General features: G+C 42.9%; 1 protein-coding gene and 1 pseudogene across 2 annotated transcripts in view; both read right to left on the bottom strand.

Annotated features, from left to right (window-relative positions):
- Window positions 1–16,397, bottom strand: part of LOC139553750 (filamin-A-interacting protein 1-like) — a 29,154-nt gene extending 12,757 nt beyond the window's left edge. The window contains exons 1-3 of one of the 2 annotated variants that reach the window (XM_071366383.1): window positions 15,570–16,396; window positions 687–987; window positions 134–307 (exon numbers count right to left, since the gene is read on the bottom strand). In XM_071366383.1, the coding sequence (XP_071222484.1) occupies window positions 134–307; window positions 687–980 (468 nt within the window). In that variant the 5' untranslated portion in view covers window positions 981–987; window positions 15,570–16,396. Of the gene's footprint in view, window positions 1–133; window positions 308–686; window positions 988–15,569 lie in introns of both variants that reach the window. The other variant, XM_071366384.1, reaches the window with a different exon arrangement.
- Window positions 16,398–21,554: 5,157 nt separating this feature from the next.
- LOC139553091 (trafficking protein particle complex subunit 12-like) overlaps window positions 21,555–25,845 on the bottom strand; it is a 31,112-nt pseudogene continuing 26,821 nt past the window's right edge.

Raw genomic sequence — 25,845 nt, forward strand, 5'->3', positions numbered from 1 at the left:
ACCTGTTGTAAACTGTGTACATCACGAATAAAATGTTATTTAAAAAAAAAAGAGAAAAAAAAGAATACTACAATCAATTAATATTATTGGTTTGTAAGGTAATAAGTATCTGTCAGTACTGTTGGTGACTAACCTCAGCCATTGGCCTCTGGTAGACATTGTCAATGTGTGTTTGTGTGTTGGTGAGAAGGCTGTCTCTCTGTAGGGCCTGGAGGGCTGTGGTAGGAGCTGCAGAACCATAGTGGGACTTCAGAGCCTCCGGACGTGTCCTCTCAGTCTTCAGCACACAGATAACATCCTCCCTCGCCTGGGGGTTACACACACAAAAAACACACTCTCTTAGTGCTTTGGAAAAAACCTTGCAAGTTATTGTTTATAAGAATCTCCTTTAGGGCACCAAGGGACTACTCTTACAAGGAAAGGTAAGAGTGGGTTTTCTGTGATGTTATGTAATGTGTGTTAGTACCAATATCAGCCACTAGAGGGAGGTATAGACAAAAATATATCTAATTTTGGACAAAAATATTGTGAGGGTTTACAAAAAAGCATGGCAATCGGTTCCACCTTGTGGATAATGAAAGTAAACAACATCCCAGCAGACAAGATTAATGGTTCACTCCACAGTTAACTTTTAAGCTATGTACAATATCATCATACGGTAGTTTATCAATATGAATCAGACTCACCTGAACCTCACCTTCCATGACCCCTAGCAGCCTCAGAAGGTCCTTTTCAGTAAGGTTCATGATTCCCAGTCTTTTGTCACTAGAACCTAAGCTGTCCTCGGTTGACTTCTCTATGTCAGAGACCACCACCACCTCCTCCACCAACTCCTCAATGTTTGGTTGAACTTTGACCTTCAGACTCTTTATGGGTGTATGCAGATTTACATCCTCTTCCTGGTTGATGTCTTGTGTTGCCTGGGGAACCCCGAGTACCCCATTGGCTGGGCTCTCCACCCCACTGCTCTTGGACCTCATCCTCTACCTGGCCAGAGAAAAATAACAGAGGGAATCATATTTTAATATTGTGCTCCTCTCTACCTGTGCAGCAATGAATAAAAGTGAGGGAAATTGTCAACTAAATCAATATACTTAATGTCAACAGAATCTGTACAAACATCAATTGAAAGCATGTGAAAAGTGAGAGAGAGAGACAGAGAGAGAGATACAGAGAGAGAGAATACAAATAAACATCCTGGACACTACTCAGACTGTAGACACATCACTTACAGTCGGTTTTATGGCCTTGGCCTTGGAAACCCATCTTCATACCCATCCTCCCTCATCCCCTTCCTGTGCCTTTCTGACCGTCTTATATTGAATGACAGGAGACACACAGGTTAAATTAGAACTACATGAGGAAGTGTCTAATATTATAAGGTGTGAGGTCAACTATAAGAGCGCTCCAAGGCAGCATGTCCTGCATCTGTCCTTTCTCTATTCCATCCGAGCTTAGACAAATATTCAACATACAAAACCACTCGACAGTGTGTGCGTGTGGTGGTGGAGTGTGTGTGCATATGTGTGGTGTGTGTGTGTTCCTGACAAGTATTTATGACATGTCCTGTTCTTTTACAGAGTATCTCATGCTGGGTGGTGACACGTTGGATGGGAGGACGCTGGAACATTTGCAGCACCCCTGGGTGTTTGGCTTGTTTGTCATGCTAATCTGTAAACAATCTGGGATCCAACTCAAAAAGAAATACAGGAATTAAACTATGATGGTCTGTATGCACCATATTATACAGTAAGACCAGGTTAGAGGAATCTTTAGAGTTACATTGCATTCATGTTCTGTTGAGTCATCCTGTGTCCGTTGGGGTCAAGTGCACTGCACACAGTGTAGGTCAAGGGTACTCAACTACTATATGAGGTCCGGTCACACAAATTCCCTGCGGTCAAAGGTCCGGATGGATATTGTCTTTAGTGGATAGTATGGATGGATAGTAACAAACCCCTACCTCGGGACCCATGCCAACCCAAACTGTTCACACCCATCCTGTTGGCGAAAATAATATTTTCCAGTTTTTAAGCTAATTTCCTACAATTCAACACATTTTGCCATGTCTTATGTGTGCATCTGAAAAAGTTACAGATGCGCAAATATCATACCCCCAAGACATGCTAACCTCACCATTACAATAACAGGGGAGGTTAGCATTTTATTTCATACCCCCAAGACATGCTAACCTCACCATTACAATAACAGGGGAGGTTAGCATTTTATATCATACCCCCAAGACATGCTAACCTCACCGTTACAATAACAGGGGAGGTTAGCATTTTTGGGGGGTATGATATTTATGCTTCTGCACTACTGCCCATGCACTACTACATTTCAAAATTGTACTTTGTGTATTATACTATTACAACTCTCAACCAAATTGCATTGAAATCTAAGTTCTTAAAATTCTTCTTCTTCTTTTTATTATATATAAAATATATATACACTGAGTATACAAAACATTAAAAACACCTGCTCTTTCCATGACATACACTGACCAGGTGAAAGCTATGATCCCTTATTGATGTCACTTCAATCAGTGTAGATGAAGGGGAGGAGACAGGTTAAAGAAGGATTTTTAACTCTGTTTGGTGTAGTCAGTGTATATACATTTACTTATTTTGGTCGGGACCCACGCTCCGTATTGACCCCACTCTGGGTCCAGGTCCGAACCTCGGTCCACCTGCTGAGTATGGCTAATGTAGGTCATCAATGCATTTGTGTGTGTGCATGCACTGTATGTGTTAAACTTCATAGAGCTTTGAGCTTAGAGCCTTTCTCCTACTCCCTGAAAGAGTTGTGATTAATGGAACAACTACAGTCCTTTGAAGGAGTTGTGATTAATGGAACAACTACAGTCCTTTGAAGGAGTTGTGATTAATGGAACAACTACAGTCCTTTGAAGGAGTTGTGATTAATGGAACAACTACAGTCCCTTGGAAGAGTTGTGATTAATGGAACAACTAGTCCCCTGAAGGAGTTGTGATTAATGGAACAACTACAGTCACCTGAAGGAGTGGTGATTAATGGAACAACTACAGTCCCTTGAAGGAGTTGTGATTAATGGAACAACTACAGTCACCTGAAGGAGTTGTGATTAATGGAACAACTACAGGCCCCTGAAGGAGTTGTGATTAATGAAACAACTACAGGCCCCTGAAGGAGTTGTGATTAATGGAACAACTACAGGTCCCTGAAGGAGTTGTGATTGATGGAACAACTACAGTCCCTTGAAGGAGTTGTGATTGATGGAACAACTACAGTCCCTTGAAGGAGTTGTGATTAATGGAACAACTACAGTCCCTTGAAGGAGTTGTGATTAATGGAACAACTACAGTCCCTTGAAGGAGTTGTGATTAATGGAACAACTACAGTCCCCTTACTGTGAGCAAGTGTTCTCTCTGTGATCCTGTTCTGGTACAGTATGACATCAGTACTTTTATCATTACTGACAGATAAGGAACAATTCCCTTGCAGGTGATGTCACACGACCCCTGACTCATCCTCTGAGCCGTCTTGAGCTGAGTGAGCTCACAGAACTATGTCACACATTCTCTCTCCCCTACACGACTCAACCGCTCTCTCTGCTCTGAGATCAGTTCGAGGCTCAATTAGGTGTGTGACCCACCTCCTTGGGACCGTTGAAACAACGCAATCCGTAGCCAGAACAGCACAACACTGGGACTGTGAACATCAATAAAGAACAGTAACTCATTCTAACCTCGATGAAAACAAGATGTTCACTAGGAGAGCTATGAGACTGGGAGCAAAGCAGGCCTGACTGTACTGTATGTATGTGTGATACAGGGTTCTGACAGCGGTTCACTGGAGGTTTCAGCTCACTCCTCAGGGATTTGTTTATCTTCCTCTTTAGTAGCGGTCTGACTCTGCAGAGCTCTTACTGATCAGAATGACTTAATGGCGTCTGAAACGAATCTACCCTAATCTCAAATGTTTCCTGGAAAAAGGTCCAGGTGCAAGAAAGGGTTGAAAGAAAAGATCTTCCAAAATAAGAGAGAAGAAAAGCCATCTCAAGTGCTGGATTGGGCTACTCAGACTGCTTTCCATGCCCCGTAGTACATTACAGTATAATAACATCACATTGAGTTAAACTGGAGTGATTTTCTCTAGCACAGTAGACTACCCAGTACCCACTGCTATGCCACTCCTCAGCCCTGCCAGGACAGGTGCAGCCAAGGATAAAGGGGTACCAAGGTTACACTCTATGCCTTGATGATGTAACATCTACAGTACTGTACTGTACTTGACTCCAGCAAAGGATTAGATTCCAATGGCACGTTGTGTTAGCTAATCCAAGTTTATCATTTTAAAAGGCTAATTGATCATTAAAAAACCCTTTTGCAATTATGTTAGCACAGCTGAAAACGGTTGTGCTGATTAAAGAAGCAATAAAACTGGCCTTCTTTAGACTCGTTGAGTATCTGGAGCATCCGCATTTGTGGGTTCGATTACAGGCTCAAAATGGCTAGAAATAAAGACTTTCTTCTGAAACTCGTCAGTCTATTCTTGTTCCGAGAAATGAAGGCTATTCCATGCAAGAATTTCCAAGAAACCTAAGATCTCGTACAAAGCTGTGTACTACTCCCTTCACAGAACAGCGCAAACTGGCTCTAACCAGAATAGAAAGAGGAGTGGGAGGCCCCGGTGCACAACTGAGCAAGAGGACAAGTACATTAGAGTGTCTAGTTTGAGAAACAGACACCTCACAAGTCCTCAACTGGCAGCTTCATTAAATAGTACCCGCAAAACACCAGTCCCAACGTCAACAGTGAGGAGGCAACTCCGGGATGCTGGCCTTCTAGGCAGAGTTTCAAAGAAAAGGCCATATCTCAGACTGGCCAATAAAAATAAAAGATTAAGATGAGCTAAAGAACACTGGAGAGAGGAACTCTGACTAGAAGGCCAGCATCCCGGAGTCGCCTCTTCACTGTTTACGTTGAGACTGGTGTTTTGTAAATAGTAAAATAAAGTACAGATACCCCAGAAAAACGACTTAAGTAGTACTTTATAGTATTTTTACTTAAGCACTTTACACCACTGTTCACCACAGTGTTTGGATCGATAGGCTTTACTGAGTATTACTGTAAACCACTGAGATAAGAATAACACAGTGACCAATCCACTGGCTCTCAACTGACCACACATTTATGTGGTCTTCGTCTGGTTTAAAAGCTGGGTTAAGAGAGGTTGTAAGAGGTCAGAGAGGAATCAGACACAATCGATGGAGACCATATTTTGAAAGCACCTACTTCAAAACTCTGGATATTGTTTTGAACTCATGGTCAGGACATGAACCTAAGTACATTCAAAGAAAAACTTGCATTTATTATTCAAGTACATGCACACTTCCAATATGTAACTATGCAACAGCTCTGTAGAGTACAGTATCACTTCTCCCTAGTCAATTTGGGCTTCATCCTCCATTTAACTTTGGATAAATACTTTAGCTCCAACTTCTGGCTCCTTTGGCTTCCACCTATGATTCCAAACTCCAAGAACACATTTATTTTTCCTCTAGCACAGTTTAATTAAACCGGTTCTTATTCCCACAGTTCTGTATGTATTGTGTAATGCTATCAGCTGGAACATGCATTACTTTGATTCAAGGGTAATGAGCTGATTGGGAGTTAAGCAGTGAAAGCTCAACATTCACATGGAACTGAGGTTAGATAGATAGCCGACTGGACACTGTTCAAATAGACCATTTCAGGATAATGATCTATTGCTCCAATTTCACCAAGGCGCAATGATAACAAAACCTTCTCTATACCCTTAACTCCTTCCAATTGTTGTGTTTTCTATTTAAATTTCAATCAGATTCCTACAGCATGACTCTCCGTTTCAGCTAAATGGTTTGCAACTGTTGTGAGTGAAGTGAATTCTAAGAGGGCAAATGGGGATTCCAAAGCCACGTTGCCTCTGAGCCTCACATACCATTCCTGCATGTTGCATTCCCTTCTTCCCTAATGTGGAGGGAGCTGGCTAATGGACAATGAGCCCTCACTGGGTACCCCTGACCAGCATGCCCACAAATCCATGGAATCCAAGTCATCTGTAGTATGTTACTGTCTGACTGCCTGCATCAAACGCCCAAGTTCCCTCTGATGAGAAGGCCAGGGCCTAATGATCTGTGGGGCCTGTGAAGGCATGGGACTAAAGTAAGGTTGGGTCCCATGTCTACCCCCACATAGCCAGGCTAGACCCTGGCGGTCATGGCCAGCTGTCACTCAGGGTATTTATAGGGTCTCCGACCCCAACACACGTTCTCCTGGTCCATGCTGGAGAAAAGGAGCCCTATCACTTTAGCTGTGATCAGCAAGTAAACAGATGCCTTTCACTGAAAGGGAGTCCAACTGCTTTAGGTTGGGGCACAACATACTGCTCAAATGATCATTGAGAAGCAACAATGTTTGGCTACAGCTACACCACCTACATACAATCCAAATTCAACCACAAGGTGTGTGGACATACCGTGAAAATAAACAAACTTTGTTGGAGGGCCTGATTTAGCCAGTGGATGTGAAGTCTTTCCCAGACCTGTCTAGAGTTGTTGTTGTTGTTTGTGTGAGACCTGTACCTCCTCTCCCAGTGCTCCTCCAGAGGTCCCTCCCAGACTGCATGGCTACATGGTCCTGATTTGGCCTGTGATGTCAACCTTAGTTGATAGATAGCTCCTGCTCCCTGAGACACGAGTGACAGCAGTTGTCGGGATTCCAGGGGCCCTCCGAACTCTTTGGAAAAACGTATAGTTTGATTGGGGGAGTTTGATATACTCACTGGGCAAAAACTAGTTGAATCAACGTGTTGTTTCCACGTCATTTCAATGTGATGACGTTGAATCAACGTGGACAACTCATTGGATTTGCAAAAAGTCATCAGCGTAAGGCAATTTCGTATTTTTTTCAACCAACTTTTCACCTAAATCCAATGTCATAGTAATATTTTTGGTTGATTTCACATTGAATTGACCTTAGTTGACAACTCAACCAAATGTAAATCAAAAATAGACGTTGAACTGTCGTCCATGCCCAGTGGGTAGCCACGCTATGAACCCAACGTGACTAAATATGGGCTGGGAACTGTGCCTCAGCATGAAGGAGTTTAGCAACGCACCACGCCTGCAGACCTGATCAAATACTGTGGGGTCCAAAGGCTCTTCCATCTTAACAAGGAAAACATGACTCTACCAGAAAATATCAGAATTTCAATAAACAGATGTTTCAATCAACCTTGACTCAAAACTGTTACAGAGATTGTCTTGATTGTAATGTTAGTATTACTGTTTTTACAAGTCCCTCTTTTCCATGTACTGCTACAGACTGGTATGTCTCAGCTTTCTGCAGATACATTCCTCTGCAGACAAACAGTGACCTTTCAGGGTCAAATATTACATAACAGACGTGTTTCAGAGGCAAATTTAGTTAAACTGAAGAGTGATGACGTCTTTTGTCGGTTGAGACAGCTGAACACACTTACAGTATACATATTTCTTGTTGATTGGTATTATATCACTAAATTACACATGGAATTTATGTTTACAATATATTCTTATTTCACTTGGAATTTCATAATACTTTGTTTCACTTAGAATTTATAAATACTAGATGACATGGTCCCAGTTCTGTTGGTTACTGTATATGTATATTGGCCATGGTACAGTTTGTCTAGTGATCTGGCCTACTTCTATTTATACTCTGCATCAATATTTCTTACACCTGACATGTCATCCTGCTGGGGCAGAATATTACTTTCCCTACAAGGTTTCTACTCGTTGTATCCTCTTCATCACCACATTACATACACAGTCTTCTGATTGCAGATGAGGTTCAATGAGTTTCCACCATTAGCAAAAACAAGTATTTTTAACAGCAGGGCGACGGCGTCCCAGCAGTGTCATGTATGACAGAAGGAAGACACATACAGTTGAAGTCGGAAGTTTACATACACTTAGGTTGGAGTCATTAAAACTAGTTTTTCAACCGCTACACAAATTTCTTGTTAACAAACTATAGTTTTGGCAAGTCGGTTAGGACATCTAATTTATGCATGACACAAATAATTTTCCCCAAATATTTTTACAGACAGATTATTTCACTTATAACTCACTGTATCACAATTCCAGTGGGTCAGAAGTGTACATACACTAAGTGGACTGTGCCTTTAAACAGCTTGGAAAATTCCAGAAAATGATGTCATGGCTTTAGAAGCTTCTGATAGGCTAATTGACATAATTTGAGTCAATTGGAGATGTACCTGTGGATGTATTTCAAGGCCTACCTTCAAACTCAGTGCCTCTTTGCTTAACATCATGGGAAAATCAAAAGAAATCAGACAAAACCTCAGATTTTTTTTTTTAGACCTCCACAAGTCTGGTTCATCCTTGGGAGCAATTTCCAAATGCCTGAAGGTACCACGTTCATCTGCACAAAAAATAGTACGCAAGTATAAACATCATGGGACCACGCAGCTGTCATACCGCTCAGGAAGAAGATGCGTTCTGTCTCCTAGAGATGAACGCACTTTGGTGTGAAAAGTGCAAATCAATCCCAGAACAACAGCAAATGACCTTGTGAAGATTCTGGAGGAAACAGGTACAAAAGTATCGATATCCACAGTAAAACGAGTTCTATATCGACATAACCTGAAAGGCCGCTCAGCAAGGAAGAAGCCACTGCTCCAAAACCGCCATAAAAAGTCAGACTACGGTTTGCAACTGCACATGGGGACAAAGATCGTACTTTTTGGAGAAATGTCCTCTGGTCTGATGAAACAAAAATAGAACTGTTTGGCCATAAATCCTCCTCCCCCTCCTCCCCCCTCCTCCCTCTCTGCTGATGACTTCGTCAACCATTTTGAAAAGAAGGTCGACGACATCCGATCCTCGTTTGCTAAGTCAAACGACACCGCTGGTTCTGCTCACACTGCCCTACCCTGTGCTTTGACCTCTTTCTCCCCTCTCTCTCCAGATGAAATCTCGCGTCTTGTGACGGCCGGCCGCCCAACAACCTGCCCACTTGACCCTATCCCCTCCTCTCTTCTCCAGACCATTTCCGGAGACCTTCTCCCTTACCTCACCTCGCTCATCAACTCATCCTTGACCGCTGGCTACGTCCCTTCCGTCTTCAAGAGAGCGAGAGTTGCACCCCTTCTGAAAAAACCTACACTCGATCCCTCCGATGTCAACAACTACAGACCAGTATCCCTTCTTTCTTTTCTCTCCAAAACTCTTGAACGTGCCGTCCTTGGCCAGCTCTCCTGCTATCTCTCTCAGAATGACCTTCTTGATCCAAATCAGTCAGGTTTCAAGACTAGTCATTCAACTGAGACTGCTCTTCTCTGTGTCACGGAGGCGCTCCGCACTGCTAAAGCTAACTCTCTCTCCTCTGCTCTCATCCTTCTAGACCTATCGGCTGCCTTTGATACTGTGAACCATCAGATCCTCCTCTCCACCCTCTCCGAGCTGGGCATCTCCGGCGCGGCCCACGCTTGGATTGCGTCCTACCTGACAGGTCGCTCCTACCAGGTGGCGTGGCGAGAATCTGTCTCCGCACCACGTGCTCTCACCACTGGTGTCCCCCAGGGCTCTGTTCTAGGCCCTCTCCTATTCTCGCTATACACCAAGTCACTTGGCTCTGTCATATCCTCACATGGTCTCTCCTATCATTGCTATGCAGACGACACACAATTAATCTTCTCCTTTCCCCCCTCTGATAACCAGGTGGTGAATCGCATCTCTGCATGTCTGGCAGACATATCAGTGTGGATGACGGATCACCACCTCAAGCTGAACCTCGGCAAGACGGAGCTGCTCTTCCTCCCGGGGAAGGACTGCCCGTTCCATGATCTCGCCATCACGGTTGACAACTCCATTGTGTCCTCCTCCCAGAGTGCTAAGAACCTTGGCGTGATCCTGGACAACACCCTGTCGTTCTCAACTAACATCAAGGCGGTGACCCGTTCCTGTAGGTTCATGCTCTACAACATTCGCAGAGTACGACCCTGCCTCACGCAGGAAGCGGCGCAGGTCCTAATCCAGGCACTTGTCATCTCCCGTCTGGATTACTGCAACTCGCTGTTGGCTGGGCTCCCTGCCTGTGCCATTAAACCCCTACAACTCATCCAGAACGCCGCAGCCCGTCTGGTGTTCAACTTTCCCAAGTTCTCTCACGTCACCCCGCTCCTCCGCTCTCTCCACTGGCTTCCAGTTGAAGCTCGCATCCGCTACAAGACCATGGTGCTTGCCTACGGAGCTGTGAGGGGAACGGCACCTCCGTACCTTCAGGCTCTGATCAGGCCCTACACCCAAACAAGGGCACTGCGTTCATCCACCTCTGGCCTGCTCGCCTCCCTACCTCTGAGGAAGTACAGTTCCCGCTCAGCCCAGTCAAAACTGTTCGCTGCTCTGGCACCCCAATGGTGGAAAAAACTCCCTCACGACGCCAGGTCAGCGGAGTCAATCACCACCTTCCGGAGACACCTGAAACCCCACCTCTTTAAGGAATACCTAGGATAGGATAAAGTAATCCTTCTAACCCCCCCCCCTTAAAAGAGTTAGATGCACTATTGTAAAGTGGTTGTTCCACTGGATATCATAAGGTGAATGCACCAATTTGTAAGTCGCTCTGGATAAGAGCGTCTGCTAAATGACTTAAATGTAAATGTAATAATGACCATCGTTATGTTTGGTTGAAAAAGGGGGATGCTTGCAAGCCGAAGAACACCATCCCAACCGTGAAGCATGGAGATTGTGGGGGTGTTGTGGGGGTGCTTGGCTGCAGGAGGGACTGGTGCACTTCACAAAATAGATGGCATCATGAGGAAGGACAATTATGTGGATATATTGAAGCAACATCTCAAGACATCAGTCAGGAAGTTAAAGCTTGGTCACAAATGGGTCTTCCAAATGGACAATGACCCCAAGCATACTTCCAAAGTTGTGGCAAATGGCTTAAGGACAACAAAGTCAAGGTATTGGAGTGGCCATCACAAAGCCCTGACCTCAATCCCATAGAAATTTGTTGGCAGAACTGAAAAAGCGTGTGCGAGCAAGGAGGCCTACAAACCTGACTCAGTTACACCAGCTCTGTCAGGAGGAATGGGCCAAAATTCACCCAACTTATTGTGGGAAGCTTGTGGAAGGCTACCTGAAACGTTTGACCCAAGTTAAACAATTTAAAGGCAATGCTACCAAATACTAATTGAGTGTATGTAAACTTCTGACCCACTGGGAATGTGATGAAATAAATAAAAGCTGAAATAAATCATTCTCTCTACTATTATTCTGACATTTCACATTCTTCAAATAAAGTGGTGACCCTAACTGAGCTAAGACAGGGAATTGTTACTAGGATTAAATGTCAGGAATTGTGAAAAACTGAGTTTAAATGTATTTGGCTAAGGTGTATGTAAACTTCCGACTTTATCTGTACATGAGGGACAGAAGTTGTACAGGGACCTTCAGTAGATAAACATGGTGCAGCTAGTAGGCCCTAATACTGTATGTACACTGTAGGCCTATCAAAGGCAATGCAATTCACATACAGATGTAGGATCTTAATTTGAGCCAGTTTGCTACAGCAGTAAAATAATCCTGCAGCAACAGGAAATGTGCGTTATTATGTGGATTATAATTGATGGACATTTTTGTAGGGGTTGATACATTTTTCGTAAGTGAAAATCAAGTCTGACATTTCAGACTCTGACAAGTGGAAATTACAGAAGCCCTTTTAAACCTCACACTACACATTTTACATTTCCTGAATTGCAAGTTCTCCTGAAACAGGGTGATAAAATTAAGATCGTACATGTGTACATTTATCTCCTTTTGCTCTGAATGAAGCTTGTATGTCTCCAAGAGCCAACAGATATGATATTCACTACTCTACTGTGCTGGGTAGCAACCCAATTCACTTGATCTATTGAGGGAACAGCATGGAGTAGGCTTACAGAATCTGTAAATGGACACCAACCAATCAAGCACCAAATTCCTTGAGTAACATGACATGATTGGATATCATGTTTAAAAGGAGATTCTAAGGGGGCGGGGAACAAGGCATGTTCTGAATGTTGCAAAAATACCATATAGAGGCTGCAAATTACACATGGGTGAAGCACACTCACATACATGTGAACACACCCACATTCTGAAATTGCATTTTTGTCCCCTCCAGTTTTATCATTGGAATGTGATACAAAACGAGGCAACAGAGTGCTGTAGGACCATGCGGACGCCTCCGAGTGGTCGGGTAGGCTATTTGGAGTGTATATATATATTATGTCCCCCCCCACTTCTAAAACCAAAGTTGCGCCCCTTACTAGGCCATAATTCCATACAATTTCATGGTCTGCTCTGATCTGTCCATGTGTGATGCACATGACATTACATGACATTACATGACCCTTTCACACTGCTGAAAAAAAGTTATACACATTTAGCCTAACTTGAGTCGTCTGTCCAACTCAAGAGTTGCCTAGTTAAATAAAGGTTAAATAAACATTTTATAAAAAGATCTCCAACAGTCAGCCACTGCAGACACTGAGAACCCAGGGCGATAAGGCAGCTCTATTTCTGAATCATGGATTGGTCAGCAAATATGTGCAAAACCATCCAAATAAATGACATCACAGAAGAAATGGAAGCAGTCTATCATGATGTCACTCCCCCACTGACTGGGAGGAAGACAGGAAGCGAGACGCAGCCTGGTTGACTTGAGATCAGTTATTACTACAATAAGACTCACTTCAGGGAATTCAGTCTCCCTACCTGAACCTTTCAAAAGTTCAGCAAGAAGTTTCTTGGAATGACTGCTTTTTCTAGCGAGAAGAGAGGGCGAAGGTCAGTTAGAATAGGGCCAGAACCATTTGCAATGAATAGCATCACTATCCCAAGCTACTGACGATTAATATAGATACATCTGTGACATACAGAAGGCTTATGATTCAAAAGATTCCTTTAAGATATCACATTGAAGGAGAGGACTTCTCTCGTCACAATATTTGGAGAATGTCAAGATGGTTTACTATGAACTTTATAAGAGAGCAAAGCCCACCAGCTGCATGGTCATTCGATGTATGCTGCTGAAGCACTGTGGTTTTCCTTTACACTTCAAAACATGGAAATGTAAGAAGCATTATTCTATGTAAAACCCAGAAGGTCTGGAACACATTCTCTACATTCATGGCTTAGTGTCATAGTAATGGGGGTGACACGTGCCGGGGACAGCTGTTGCCGAATCTCACCAGCAGGTCTGAAGGCTGCACCACTGTGACCACTGGGAGTATAGTGACCAGCCCCAGCCCAGCTCCCTCTGTCTGGCCTCAACAAGGGACAGAGCCAGGGTCACTCCTCCAACCTCCCCCACTCACACAACACACTACAGGCTACAGACTGGCCCACTCCCAATAGCGATGAGTTGACCACGTGAAGCAGACCTCTGTTACCAGATCATTCCAGAGAGTGCTGATGGCAGTGCACTGGACAGTGGACACATGCCAGGCAGATACAATCACCCTTAACATATACGCTCGCTCCCTCTCTATAACTACAGCATTGGATACTTTCTATCCAATGTTGTAGACATTTCCAAGCCAAGTGCATGACGTAGCCTACATCCTACCAGAATCGCTATGCAGGCCATACAAAATACAATTAAGAACTGGCTGTCCATTGACGATTTTGCTACAGTATGTTGTCAATGGAAAAGCCTGGTCGATAAACACCACAGTGGAGTGGTATCTCTTTCCCAATCTACCACTGCTGAAAGAGCTACATTACCTCATAACTTAGCCATGTCCTTATCATCTCACTGATCAGAAGTAAGTGATGCAAGATCATAATAATGTAGTGACATAAGGTGATTTGAGGCGACGGGCATCTCAGTGGAGAGGGACGCAGTTTGAGTAAGCGAATACTCTCTCTGCACCTGTGCCACTTGTATGAGCCAATGACATAGCTTGGTCTGTCTGAATAGATAAGCCTATGACATAGCTTGGTCTGTCTGAATAGATAAGCCTATGACATAGCTTTGTCTGTCTGAATAGATAAGTCTGACTTGATTACTCTTCAAACATTGTAAAAAGAATGAACTGTGAATGAACTTTAGTAACCCCTGGAAACAAAACACTCAAGTGTAAAGTAAACCACTCAAACTAACATTAGGAAAGGATCTCCTTATCCCTGACATGGACAAAGTGGCAGAAATATTAATGACAGATCTTTCTCTCTCCCCTCCTCCCTGTATCTACCATGATATTATAAGTGTTAGGGGACCACATCAGCTGGAGTGTGAACAGTTAGCTCTCCTCTCTCTTCCAGAGCTGGTCTGCATTAGGAGCAATACAGAGACAGATAGGTGCTAAGGAGATGGATGACAGTTATCTTAAAGTATGCCTGAACACTCTAAGAAAAAAAGGTGCTATCTAGAACCTAAAAGGGTTCTTCGACTGTCACCTTAGGAGAACACATAGATGAACCCTTCTTGGTTCCAGGTATAACCCGTTTGGTTCCAAGAATAACTTTTAGGGGGTTCCATGTAGAACCCTTTCCACAGAAGGTGCTACATGGAACTCAAAAGGATTCTGCCTGGAACCAAAAAGGGTTATTCTATACGGACAGTCGAAGAACCCTTTTGGAACCCTTTTGTTGCATTCCCTATAAAAGAGAGATATGTTGCACATTTCATTTGGCTCAGCTAGACAGTGTGATGTATGTCTTGACAAATGGATTAGTTCTTATGAGAACCAAATATACATGCATGTTCTATGATTGATGGCCTGGTGATAAATGAAATAATTTGACATAATTAAAAGGAATGAATAACCACGTAGAAATTATGCTGTTTCACAACAAGTTGAACCCCCCCCCCCCGGACAAGGTTCGAGGAGACGATCCATTCCTAATGTTAACGGAGGAATCTGGATGACTTATTCCTTATCTCCCAGCCTAAATATCTCAGGAGAACGTTATTTGTCTGGATTATGCTGTCAGCTCTAAGTCCTCACAAGGCTTTTCTTGCTAGTATAACACTAGAAGGGGTTCTCACACTGCTTTTATATAACAATGACAGAGGAATAAGTAGTGATTTATATGGTACATTAGATTCATGACTTTCTCTTTCCTGTGTGTGCTGTCTCAGTGCCAGTGTCTAACTCCTAATGACCATTCTACCTCCCGAGAACAGTCAAAGACCTTTACTCTTAAAACATGTCATCAGCTCAATGTGTTTTAATGTATGTGGACAGCATGGATTTTAACCCATTCATACTGCACAAAGCAGGCAGACAGAGTCCATTAAAATAGTGTTCCTTCACACAGTATTCTGTAACCTACAGTATATCTGTGCAGAACAGCACTGACAAAGTCCAGCAACAGTAATAGCTCTCTCAACATTTTAAACTCATAATACTAGAGCATTTCAGCTGATAAGTTTATCTCCTGCCACGGCATGGGCACATGGTTTAACATCCCACACTGAGTAGAGATGAGAGAAGCATGCTTTCACTGAGGCACACTGTGTAGAAGACAGTAAGCTGTACTTTCTTACCTGCTCTTTCTGGTCCCCAGGGTTAGGTTTGGAGTGGTGCTTAAGGTAATCCTACAGGAGTGACTCAGTCTGCCCTTCTGTATGTGAATGTCCTCTGAAGACCTCTTCTTAATGCTACTCCTGTTCAGCTGCCCTGCTACAGAATGAATGCCATCACCATGGACAAGCTCTGCTCTCTCACTTCTCCTCCTCTAGGATTCCAGGTCAAGAAGGAAATGCTACAGCAACAAGAGCTGGGTCTAGTCCTCTCTCTCGCTCTCTCTCTACTCACTTATCCACTCTCCCTACTTCCCTACTTCCCTCTCACCCCTCTCTCATGCACACACTCTCTTTACACTCTCCTCTCTCTTTACACTCTCTCTCTCTCTCTCTGTCTCTCTCTCTCACCACACTCCCTTTTTCTTTCTCTGTATGTCAGCCAAAGATATACACTCTTTGAGGAGTCAGTGGGAGAGTGTTTGTGACAGAAAGAGCATGCAAGGGAGTGAGGGTGAGAAAGACAAAATAAAGGAGAGAAAGCCTTGGCGGAGGAGGGAGACAGGCAATCATGGAGGCACAGTTCTGTTCCCACTCCCACTCTGTCTGTGTTTGAAAGGAGCCGTTGCTCAGCGGGGAGAGAGAGGTGCAGCAGTGTGATGTCCTTTGTCACAAGTCCAGGTCTTTTCATTTACTCCTCCTTTGTCCCCAGTCTTTCAGTGTGGAGACGGAGGCTAACGCATAGGTCTATATTTAACTACTATGCTGCAGTCACTAGGAGCTGTTAGCAGCTGAAGCCGTTTGGTTTGGAGGCTGGCTGCCTGGCTGGGTCCCTCGCTCCCCTCTCCACTCCTGACAGCTGAGCTATGCCACTTCTCTCTCTCCCATGCTGGGAACGTCCAGCACAGCCAGCCCCCCCAACTCAACCCAACCCATTGGCAGTCCAAGTCACTAACATTTTCTGAGCTAGCTAGGGCTGGGGCTGCCAGGCTCTTCAGGACTTTGGCAGTTAGACAGCTTACCACCCGGCCCACTCACATAAAAACAAACTAAATTAGCTTGCTGAGCTAAATGTGTAGTACAGTATATTGTTTACAGTGTCGATGAGTATGGTTGGAGTTGCTGTGAGGTCACTGTGGGTGTTCTACTGCTGTTGGAACATGTGAAAGGGACTTGTGGAATCTGGAGCACAGCCTACAACGGGTGAAAGACATAGAGCCAAATAAGGACACAACAATGAGGAATATCCATTTCTCTATGTCATCAAATCACTAAGTACAAACAAAAACAGAAGCAACCAAAACAAACAAAAACAGAACAGAAACTCTTATTTCACAGGAATAGCCATCCACTCCTCTGCTTTTTCCTGTGTCGTGTTAGGTCACTGAGTCGCCTCAAACACTTCTGTTCACATGTACATGTATGTCACTTGTGTGGGTGTGGTGTGCTGACGTAATGTTTTGCACAGTGAAAGAACAAACACACCACACACAGAAACAAACAGAATGGTGATTATCTTGTTGAGATACTCTCAGTTGGCAACATGGTGCTCTTACCTGGTCTTGGCCATTGCTATTTTTGACATTATCTTCACTGCAACTCTTGATACCGGAAAAGACAAATAATCCAAGGGTTAATACACTCTGTAGTCTATGCACAATGCCTCTGTGTTGTCCTGTGCCACTCCAAATGGGATCATCATTGTGAAACACAAAGCAGTTGTTTGACAGCCTCTTTCCTTTCTGTACATCATGTCATCCCATAAGAACATGTGATATCATGGATGAAGATCTATCCAAGCTGAGGTCATCACAAGTATATTTTTGATTGAATGTCATAATTTCCACACCCAGATGAGGTCATGTGGTCATGTCCAGTAGAAGGAAAGTTTGTTATTCTTTAAGTCTGTATGTATAACCTGGGATGGTGGTCAGGTGGCAGTACGCCTGGCGGTTAAGAGCATTGGGCCAGTAACTCAAAAGTTGCTGGTTTGAATCCCCCAGCCGACTAGGTAAAAAACATGCCGATGTGCCATTGAGCAAGGAACTTAACCCTAATTGCTCCTTTAAGTCGCTGTAGATAAGAGCGTCTGCTAAATGACAAAACATTTGGTCTTATTTCACGGAATCCGCACTGTGGTTAATATGATTCACAGTTATGTGTGAAGTAGCCCTCATTTCTCACACTAACATGTCTCAGATAATCAGTGTGAATAAAAATCCCACTGAGAGAATACAAGACAACAGACCAAAATATCCCACCAATAGAGTTTACATAATGATGCAATTATGGTTTTCTTTTTGACCAAAAAGCTTTTCATTCTTATAGTTGGTGTCCTTCAGGACAAGCACACAGATACTACAGCATTTGCACTATTTGTGGTTTAAGTCACCTTTAACTGACTGAATGAAGCTTACTGGTCCTTTGTAGCCCAGTTGGTAGAGCATGGTGCTTGTACTGTCAGGGTTGTGGGTTTGATTCCTGGGACCACCCATATATAGAATGTATGCACGCATGACTGTAAGTCGCTTTGGATAAAAGCATCTGCTAAATGGCACATATTATTTTATTATTGAATGAAACACATGTACTGTACGTCAACTCCACTCTATTTCTCTCTCCTAGGAAGCTCCAACTTTTAGCATAGCAACAGAAGACATTTATAAGGGCCCATCCAACAATACCATGACCAAAACACTGCTGCCTGTCACCCTTAGCAACACCAAGTCACTTCCTGTTTCTGTGCCCAGACATCACCTCAGCCCTCTCTCTGGTTCCTCTGGGATGTGGGCCGCGGGGTTGGGCCTGCTGAAAGAGTCAAGACCCTTATGCGCACGCAATGAACCTGGCAGCGAGGGTCTATGTCTGCTCCAGAACAACAATTTGGTGACACAGGTAGACAACGATTCTGTTAGTTGGGTTTGTCATATTCCAGTAGTCCATTTTTCCTGTGTTGGATCTTCAAGAAGCATCTATACGAAGAGTATTTTTCAATTAATGTGATTTATGCTACAGCTGAATACCCAGTCAGCTGTCACTGATATGAGAAAACACTGGATCACATGATCCTGACTCAAGTTTTAGCATCTCAATGACAAACAATTAACACAGCAATGGTGTCTGTCTCGCCACCTACTTGACTGCCACCTTGTGGTGAGTTGTGGATAGTACAATGAAGCTACAAACAGGCATGCACCCATAGCTGGCTGGCACGCTCCACTAGGCTACAGTGCAGTGTATATTTGACCAGTTACCCATTACAGTAAGTAATGTTTTTTCTAAGACACTGATTGCCAACAAATTAGTTATTACAACTAAAATCCACAACAAAACATCATCAAACCCATGAATTGGGTTCCTCAAACACAGTTAAGTGAATTCAACCTATTATGGTAGCCTACTGATTTATTTCAATTAGGATATTCAGTGGGATGGACAATACGAGTGTTCCCAGTCCCACCTTCGTTTCCATGTCTTGATGAAGTGAGTTGAAAGTAGGGATCTTTGCAAACAATCCCTCCTCAATTACTGCTCTAGCTTACTGAAAACACCTTTTTAATGCTTAATTGACAGTGCAATGTGTTAAAATGTTTCCTCATTACCATATCAAAGTGACGTCATAATTTGTGTTTTTATCACATGCGTTTTCTTATGTTACTAGCGAGACATCTCTCTTTTATTGAACATTTATTCCGTGCTATGGCGTTGATTGAGGCTTGGTTCATGGACGATTCTGACAAAGATCAGAGGATGCCGCGTAAACTAAACCCAAACAGACCTGTGTCTTTGGAGGAGTTAGAAAAGCTTGGCGTTGTAATATTTGTGTTGTGGAGAAATGACCAGGCAGGGGACGGGAGTACAGTTAGTTTTCGTTTAGTCAAAACCTCTCGTGCTCTACAGCCCCGGGCACAATAGTGCGCATGTGCATTTCCTATTAGGTGTAATAACGTAACACTGTCGTAATACATCACCGCTTAGTAACAGCATAGTAACTAATATAAACAGATGTAGATCCCAGATACTACAGGCGTTTTCTACTGGAAGGTAGTTAGCTGTAGCTAATAGCAAGCTAGCGAGTAAGGAACAACCTGATAACAGCCAATCAATCAAATGATCCAGAGTACATACTTAAGCAATAAGGCCCGAGGAGGTGTGGTATATGGCCAATATACCACGGCTAAGGGCTGTTTTTATTACGACCCAACGCAGAGTGCCTGGATACAGCCCTTAGACGTGATATATTGGCCACATATCACAAACCCCCGAGGTGCATTATTGCTATTATAAACTGGTTACCAACATAATTAGAGCAGTAAAACGAAATGTTTTGTCATACCCGTGGTATACAGTCTGATATACCATGGCTTTCAGCCAATCAGAATTCAGGGCTCGAACCACCCAGTTTATAATATAAGCTATACGAAGCTATACGAAGAGCAAATTGATAATAACTTTAGCTGTTTGCTAAACAAGCTTCAGCTATCAAGAAAAATGTGTCAACGTTTAGCTAGCTAGGTATTTTGTTATTCACTATCATATACAAATAAATATGACTGAAGCTACCTAAATTAGATTGCATGAAACGGTAGTGTCTGAGTCGCCCAGACTCAGCTCACGTTTGGAAGGATGATCTGACCTCGCGAGACTAGAGTGACTGGTTGATTCAGTACTGTCCTTGTCTTCAGTTATGAGACAGACCCAGCGCTGGAAAAGAGCTGTAAAGTAATGCTGTACGAGATACTCCGACATCATCATTATCCACGAGGATAAACTACCCAACTATGAGGACAAGGTATAGCATAGAGTGAAAAAAACGAATTTCAGTCTGCTCACATGACAATTAATGTTTTGTTACATTATTTATAATGAGGGATACCTGGAGGAAATCGAACCTCTGAACTGAAAATAGATGGCCCTCCCTTCAGTAAAATATAGTGTTACCTGACCCTCCCCGAATGCTTGAAAAAACAACAAGTGACCCTCCCCTATACCCAATATAATGGACCAAAGTGTATAGCAGATTACATGCCTACCGCTTCCCCTCACTCCTAGACAGACCAGAGCCTTCAGATACACAGTTTCATAATCTGTTCTTCATTTTGTAAGCATTAGCCTACATGGCAAAGTAGCCAGAAGGTTGTGGATTCACATTCCACCGTGGACAAGGTTAGAGGTGAAAAGATCTCCATTATATTGAAAGCACTGCATGAATCTATCATCTTATTTGCTGTCCTAGAAAAAATTGTTACAGTTCATATAAGGAAATCAGTCAATTTAAATAAATTCATTAGGCCCTAATCTATGGATTTTACATGACTGGACAGGGGCGCAACCATAGGCCCACCCACTTGGGAGCCAGGCCCACCTACTGGGGAGCCAGGCCAAGCTAATCAGAATGAGTTTTCTCCCACAAAAGGGCATAATAACAGACAGAAATACTCAATTTCATCAGCTGTCCGGGTGGCTGGTCTCAGACGCAGGTGAAGAAGCCAGATATGGATGTCCTGAGCTGGCGTGGTTACACGTGGTTGCGGTTGTGAGGCCGGTTAGACGTACTGCCAAATTCTCTAAAACAGCGTTGGAGGCGGCTTCTGGTAGAGAAATGAACATTCAATTCTCTGTCAACCGCTCTGGTGGACATTCCTGCAGTCAGCATGCCAATTGCACACTCCCTTAAAACTTCAGACATCTGTGGCATTGTGTTGTGTGACAAAACTGCACATTTTAGAGTGGCCTTTTATTGTCCCCAACACAAAGTGCACCTGTGTAATGATCATGCTGTTTAATTATCTTCTTGATATGGATAATCTTGGCAAAGGAGAAATGCTCACTAACAGGGATGTAAACAAATTTGTGCACAAAATGTGAGAGAAATAAGCTTTTTGTGTGTATGGAACATTTCTGGGATCTTTTACTTCAGAAAAGTTTGTGGTCATCCGCACATCCTTAAAAACATAGATACTGGGCTAATAAAGAATACTAGTATAGAACAAGAAGACCCGCACACTGTTAAAGCTCCCAATTCACTGCTTTATTGACAACATTTAGATCCGAAACGGATCTTCGTCAGGTCAAACACACAGTGCTCACATCCCAAAATATACACATTTCACCTAACATGACCATTGCAGACATGACGCATGGTGGGTGCAAAATACATTTGTATATCTCTAATAATTAAATAACAATGAGATGGGTGCATGTAATGGTTTCAAGAAAATAATATATATTTACAAAATTATCTTTTATTTCAGCTCATGAAACATGGGACCAACACTTTAAATGTTGCATTTATATTTTTGTTTACTATACATGAGTGAGAATCAAGACTAAATCTACTCAGCAGAAATACCAAAAAGCTATTGTATTTAGGAATCAAATCACTATGGACGTCAGTAGTAGAGGACTCACAAGTGTTGATTGATTAAAGGCCTACCTAAATTGTAAGATGTATAGAACTTGATGTACGGATAAGTAGTTTGTACTCATGAAAATACAATTGCAATTCTATTTTCAATCATTCAGTTGATTGTCTATTAATGAACATCTCATTAGCTAGTCTGTCACTTTTCACCAACAGTATCCATGTACCACATTTCAATTCTATTTCCAGATTCCTGCAATTTGTTGTTTGCCATTTCTCCACATGATGCACTTATTTTATTTTTGCACGATGGTCAGTTTATTTGGATAAACAATATTAATTTAAACATGTAAACAAACAGTGATACAGAGATCATTAGAATAATTCAATTAAATACATTAAATCATTTTATACAATAATCATTTTTACAAGTTATACATTTCCCTACTTATAATATGTAGTTTTAAATTATTACATATCTATTTTACATTCCTTTTGTTTTGTGGAGAGGGGTGTATCCTGAGCCAAGTCAAACATTCACACCCAATTGAAAAGTTACAGAAGACCTGTGGTTGATTTTACAGGACGAAGTCACAGATCTGGGGGGGAAGTAACATGATTTCAGGTTGATGATGTACTCCGGTCTTAATCACACAGGAATGTGACACGTCTCCCTCGTCTAAAAACATTGTACTGAATGTCAGTGGAGGCTGCTGAGGGGAGGACGGCTCATAATAATGTCTGGAATGAATTCAATGGAATGGTATCAAACACATCAACGACGTGGTTTCCATGTGGATGATACCTTTCCATTGACTCCATTCCAGACATCATTATGAGCCGTCCTCCCCTCAGCAGCCCCCACTTCTGTATATATTCACATACATATCCTATCAGAGTCACACAATCATTTCATTTGCATCACTACTACTATAACGTGGGAAGTGGATTTGCACTGAAGGGACAGTTTGCGTTCCTGCTCTGGAGTTCAGGCAGGGTAATGGCCATGTTGTTTAGTGGAGTCTTATGAAACTCAAGACTAGGACACTATCCTCCTGATGGCCCCCTGTGCTGGCAATTGTTTTGTTCCAATCTTAATAGTGACCTACAAGGGTCCCATACCTCCCTGGTTCCCTCTACACCAGTTTGAGGCACTTTGTGTTGAAGCAGTCTCCCTCTCGGGAGGCCACTGACTCCAGCAGGGCCTGTTTCTTCTGGGTGGAGCGGGACGACTCCAGCTCGTACATGGTGGTGAGGTTGAAGAGGACGCTCCAGCTCGGGACAACTCCAGCTTGTACATGGTGGTGAGGTTGAAGAGGACGCTCCAGCTCGGGACAACTCCAGCTTGTACATGGTGGTGAGGTTGAAGAGGACGCTCCAGCTCGGGACAACTCCAGCTTGTACATGGTGGTGAGGTTGAAGAGGATGCTCTCCTGGAGGTACAGGACAGAGTCCTGCTGCACCAGGCCCTCCAGCTGGCTCAGGGACTCCTTCAGACGGCCCAGGTACAACAGGCACACCGCCACGTTGTTATTCACCTATAGGAGAGAGGAGAGAGGGAAGTTATCAACCTGCAGGGAGAGAAAGGGGCAGAAGTGGTATTACTCTACTGAAAGAGGGAGAAAGGCATTGTAAATCTGAGAGGGGAGAATGCAGAAATGAGTTAATTGCACTTAGAGAGGGGAGAGTAAAGAGTCATTTGCCTGAGGGAGAAGGGCTCTGCAGAGAGGAGAGATAAGAAATATGTTATTTGTCGAGGGAGAGAGGGGAGAAGACATGGTTATTGCCTTAGGAGAAGAGAGGGATGCTGTTTTCTTGCCTGAGGAGAGAGGGGATATGCCATACAGCCAAGGGGAGAGATCGGTCTCAAACTAGAGTGCATTCATGTACAGTCTCTAAGAATGTACAACTTCTGATGTATCCTAGAAAATGTATGAGTAAGTTAATCAAGTATAGATGTCATAAACTGTTGGAGATTGCGTGATCGCCTACCACAGGGTTTTTGGGGTTGACCTTCAGGACCTCTGTGAAGGAGGAGAGTGCCTCTGAGTAGTTGTTCTGACTGAGATAGACGAAGGACCTGAAACCCATACACAAGTCAGCTGGGTTACTTCAGTGATTCTGTGTGAAGATGTGACAATCGGCCATGTGACAGGAATTAACAGAAATGTCAATCAACAGTGTGAATGGCACTGTTGTGTCTCCTAGCAAAGCATCACAAAGTGGCAAATACACAAGTGTGACCCCCTGTTCCAACTCACATACTAGAATTGTGAGAGAAGTCTGACAGAATTACAGATACATTCATCTCAGAAGTAATTATTTCCACTCATTCGTACCTGTTCATCAAAACACGTGTGTCAGTAGGTCCAGTTCCCTTCTCCAGAGAGGCTTTCTCCACATCTAGGAAATACTGCATTTTTAATGTCTCCAATCTGGTCCAAAATAATAATTCAAACAAAAACACATTGGCATTATGTTGAGGAACCAAAAACACATTGGTATTATGTTGAGGAACCAAAAACACATTGGCATTATGTTGAGGAACCAAAAACACATTGGTATTATGTTGAGGAACCAAAAACACATTGGTATTATGTTGAGGAACCAAAAACACATTGGTATTATGTTGAGGAACCAAAAACACATTGGCATTATGTTGAGGAACCAAAAACACATTGGCATTATGTTGAGGAACCAAAAACACATTGGCATTATGTTGAGGAACCAAAAACACATTGGCATTATGTTGAGGAACCAAAAACACATTGGCATTATGTTGAGGAACCAAAAACACATTGGCATTATGTTGAGGAACCAAAAACACATTGGTATTATGTTGAGGAACCAAAAACACATTGGTATTATGTTGAGGAACCAAAAACACATTGGTATTATGTTGAGGAACCAAAAACACATTGGTATTATGTTGAGGAACCAAAAACACATTGGCATTATGTTGAGGAACCAAAAACACATTGACATTATGTTGAGGAACCAAAAACACATTGACATTATGTTGAGGAACCAAAAACATATTGGCATTATGTTGAGGAACCAAAAACACATTGGCATTATGTTGAGGAACCAAAAACACATTGGCATTATGTTGAGGAACCAAAAACACATTGGCATTATGTTGAGGAACCAAAAACATATTGACATTATGTTGAGGAACCAAAAACACATTGGCATTATGTTGAGGAACCAAAAACACATTGGCATTACGTTGAGGAACCAAAAACATATTGACATTATGTTGAGGAACCAAAAACACATTGGCATTATGTTGAGGAACCAAAAACACATTGGCATTATGTTGAGGAACCAAAAACACATTGGCATTATGTTGAGGAACCAAAAACACATTGGCATTACGTTGAGGAACCAAAAACACATTGGCATTATGTTGAGGAACCAAAAACATATTGACATTACGTTGAGGAACCAAAAACACATTGGCATTATGTTGAGGAACCAAAAACACATTGGCATTACGTTGAGGAACCAAAAACACATTGGCATTACGTTGAGGAACCAAAAACACATTGGCATTATGTTGAGGAACCAAAAACACATTGGCATTATGTTGAGGAACCAAAAACACATTGGCATTATGTTGAGGAACCAAAAACACATTGGCATTATGTTGAGGAACCAAAAACACATTGGCATTATGTTGAGGAACCAAAAACACATTGGCATTATGTTGAGGAACCAAAAACACATTGGCATTATGTTGAGGAAAAGTAGTTGTAGTTCAAATAGAGGCGTGTTCACCTGCAGGAATATGCGTCCTATCCCACTCAGCAGCTGCACTCTGCTGGGGCTCGTACTGGATGATGGAGTGATATGTCTCTACAGCTAGAACATAGTCCTGGAGAGAGAAGACAAGAGGGGGGAGAGAGACGAGAGAGAGAGAGGGGTAGAGAGGGT

Source organism: Salvelinus alpinus, chromosome 25 (assembly GCF_045679555.1).
Source record: "Salvelinus alpinus chromosome 25, SLU_Salpinus.1, whole genome shotgun sequence".
In the NCBI taxonomy this organism is placed as follows: Eukaryota; Metazoa; Chordata; class Actinopteri; order Salmoniformes; family Salmonidae; genus Salvelinus; species Salvelinus alpinus.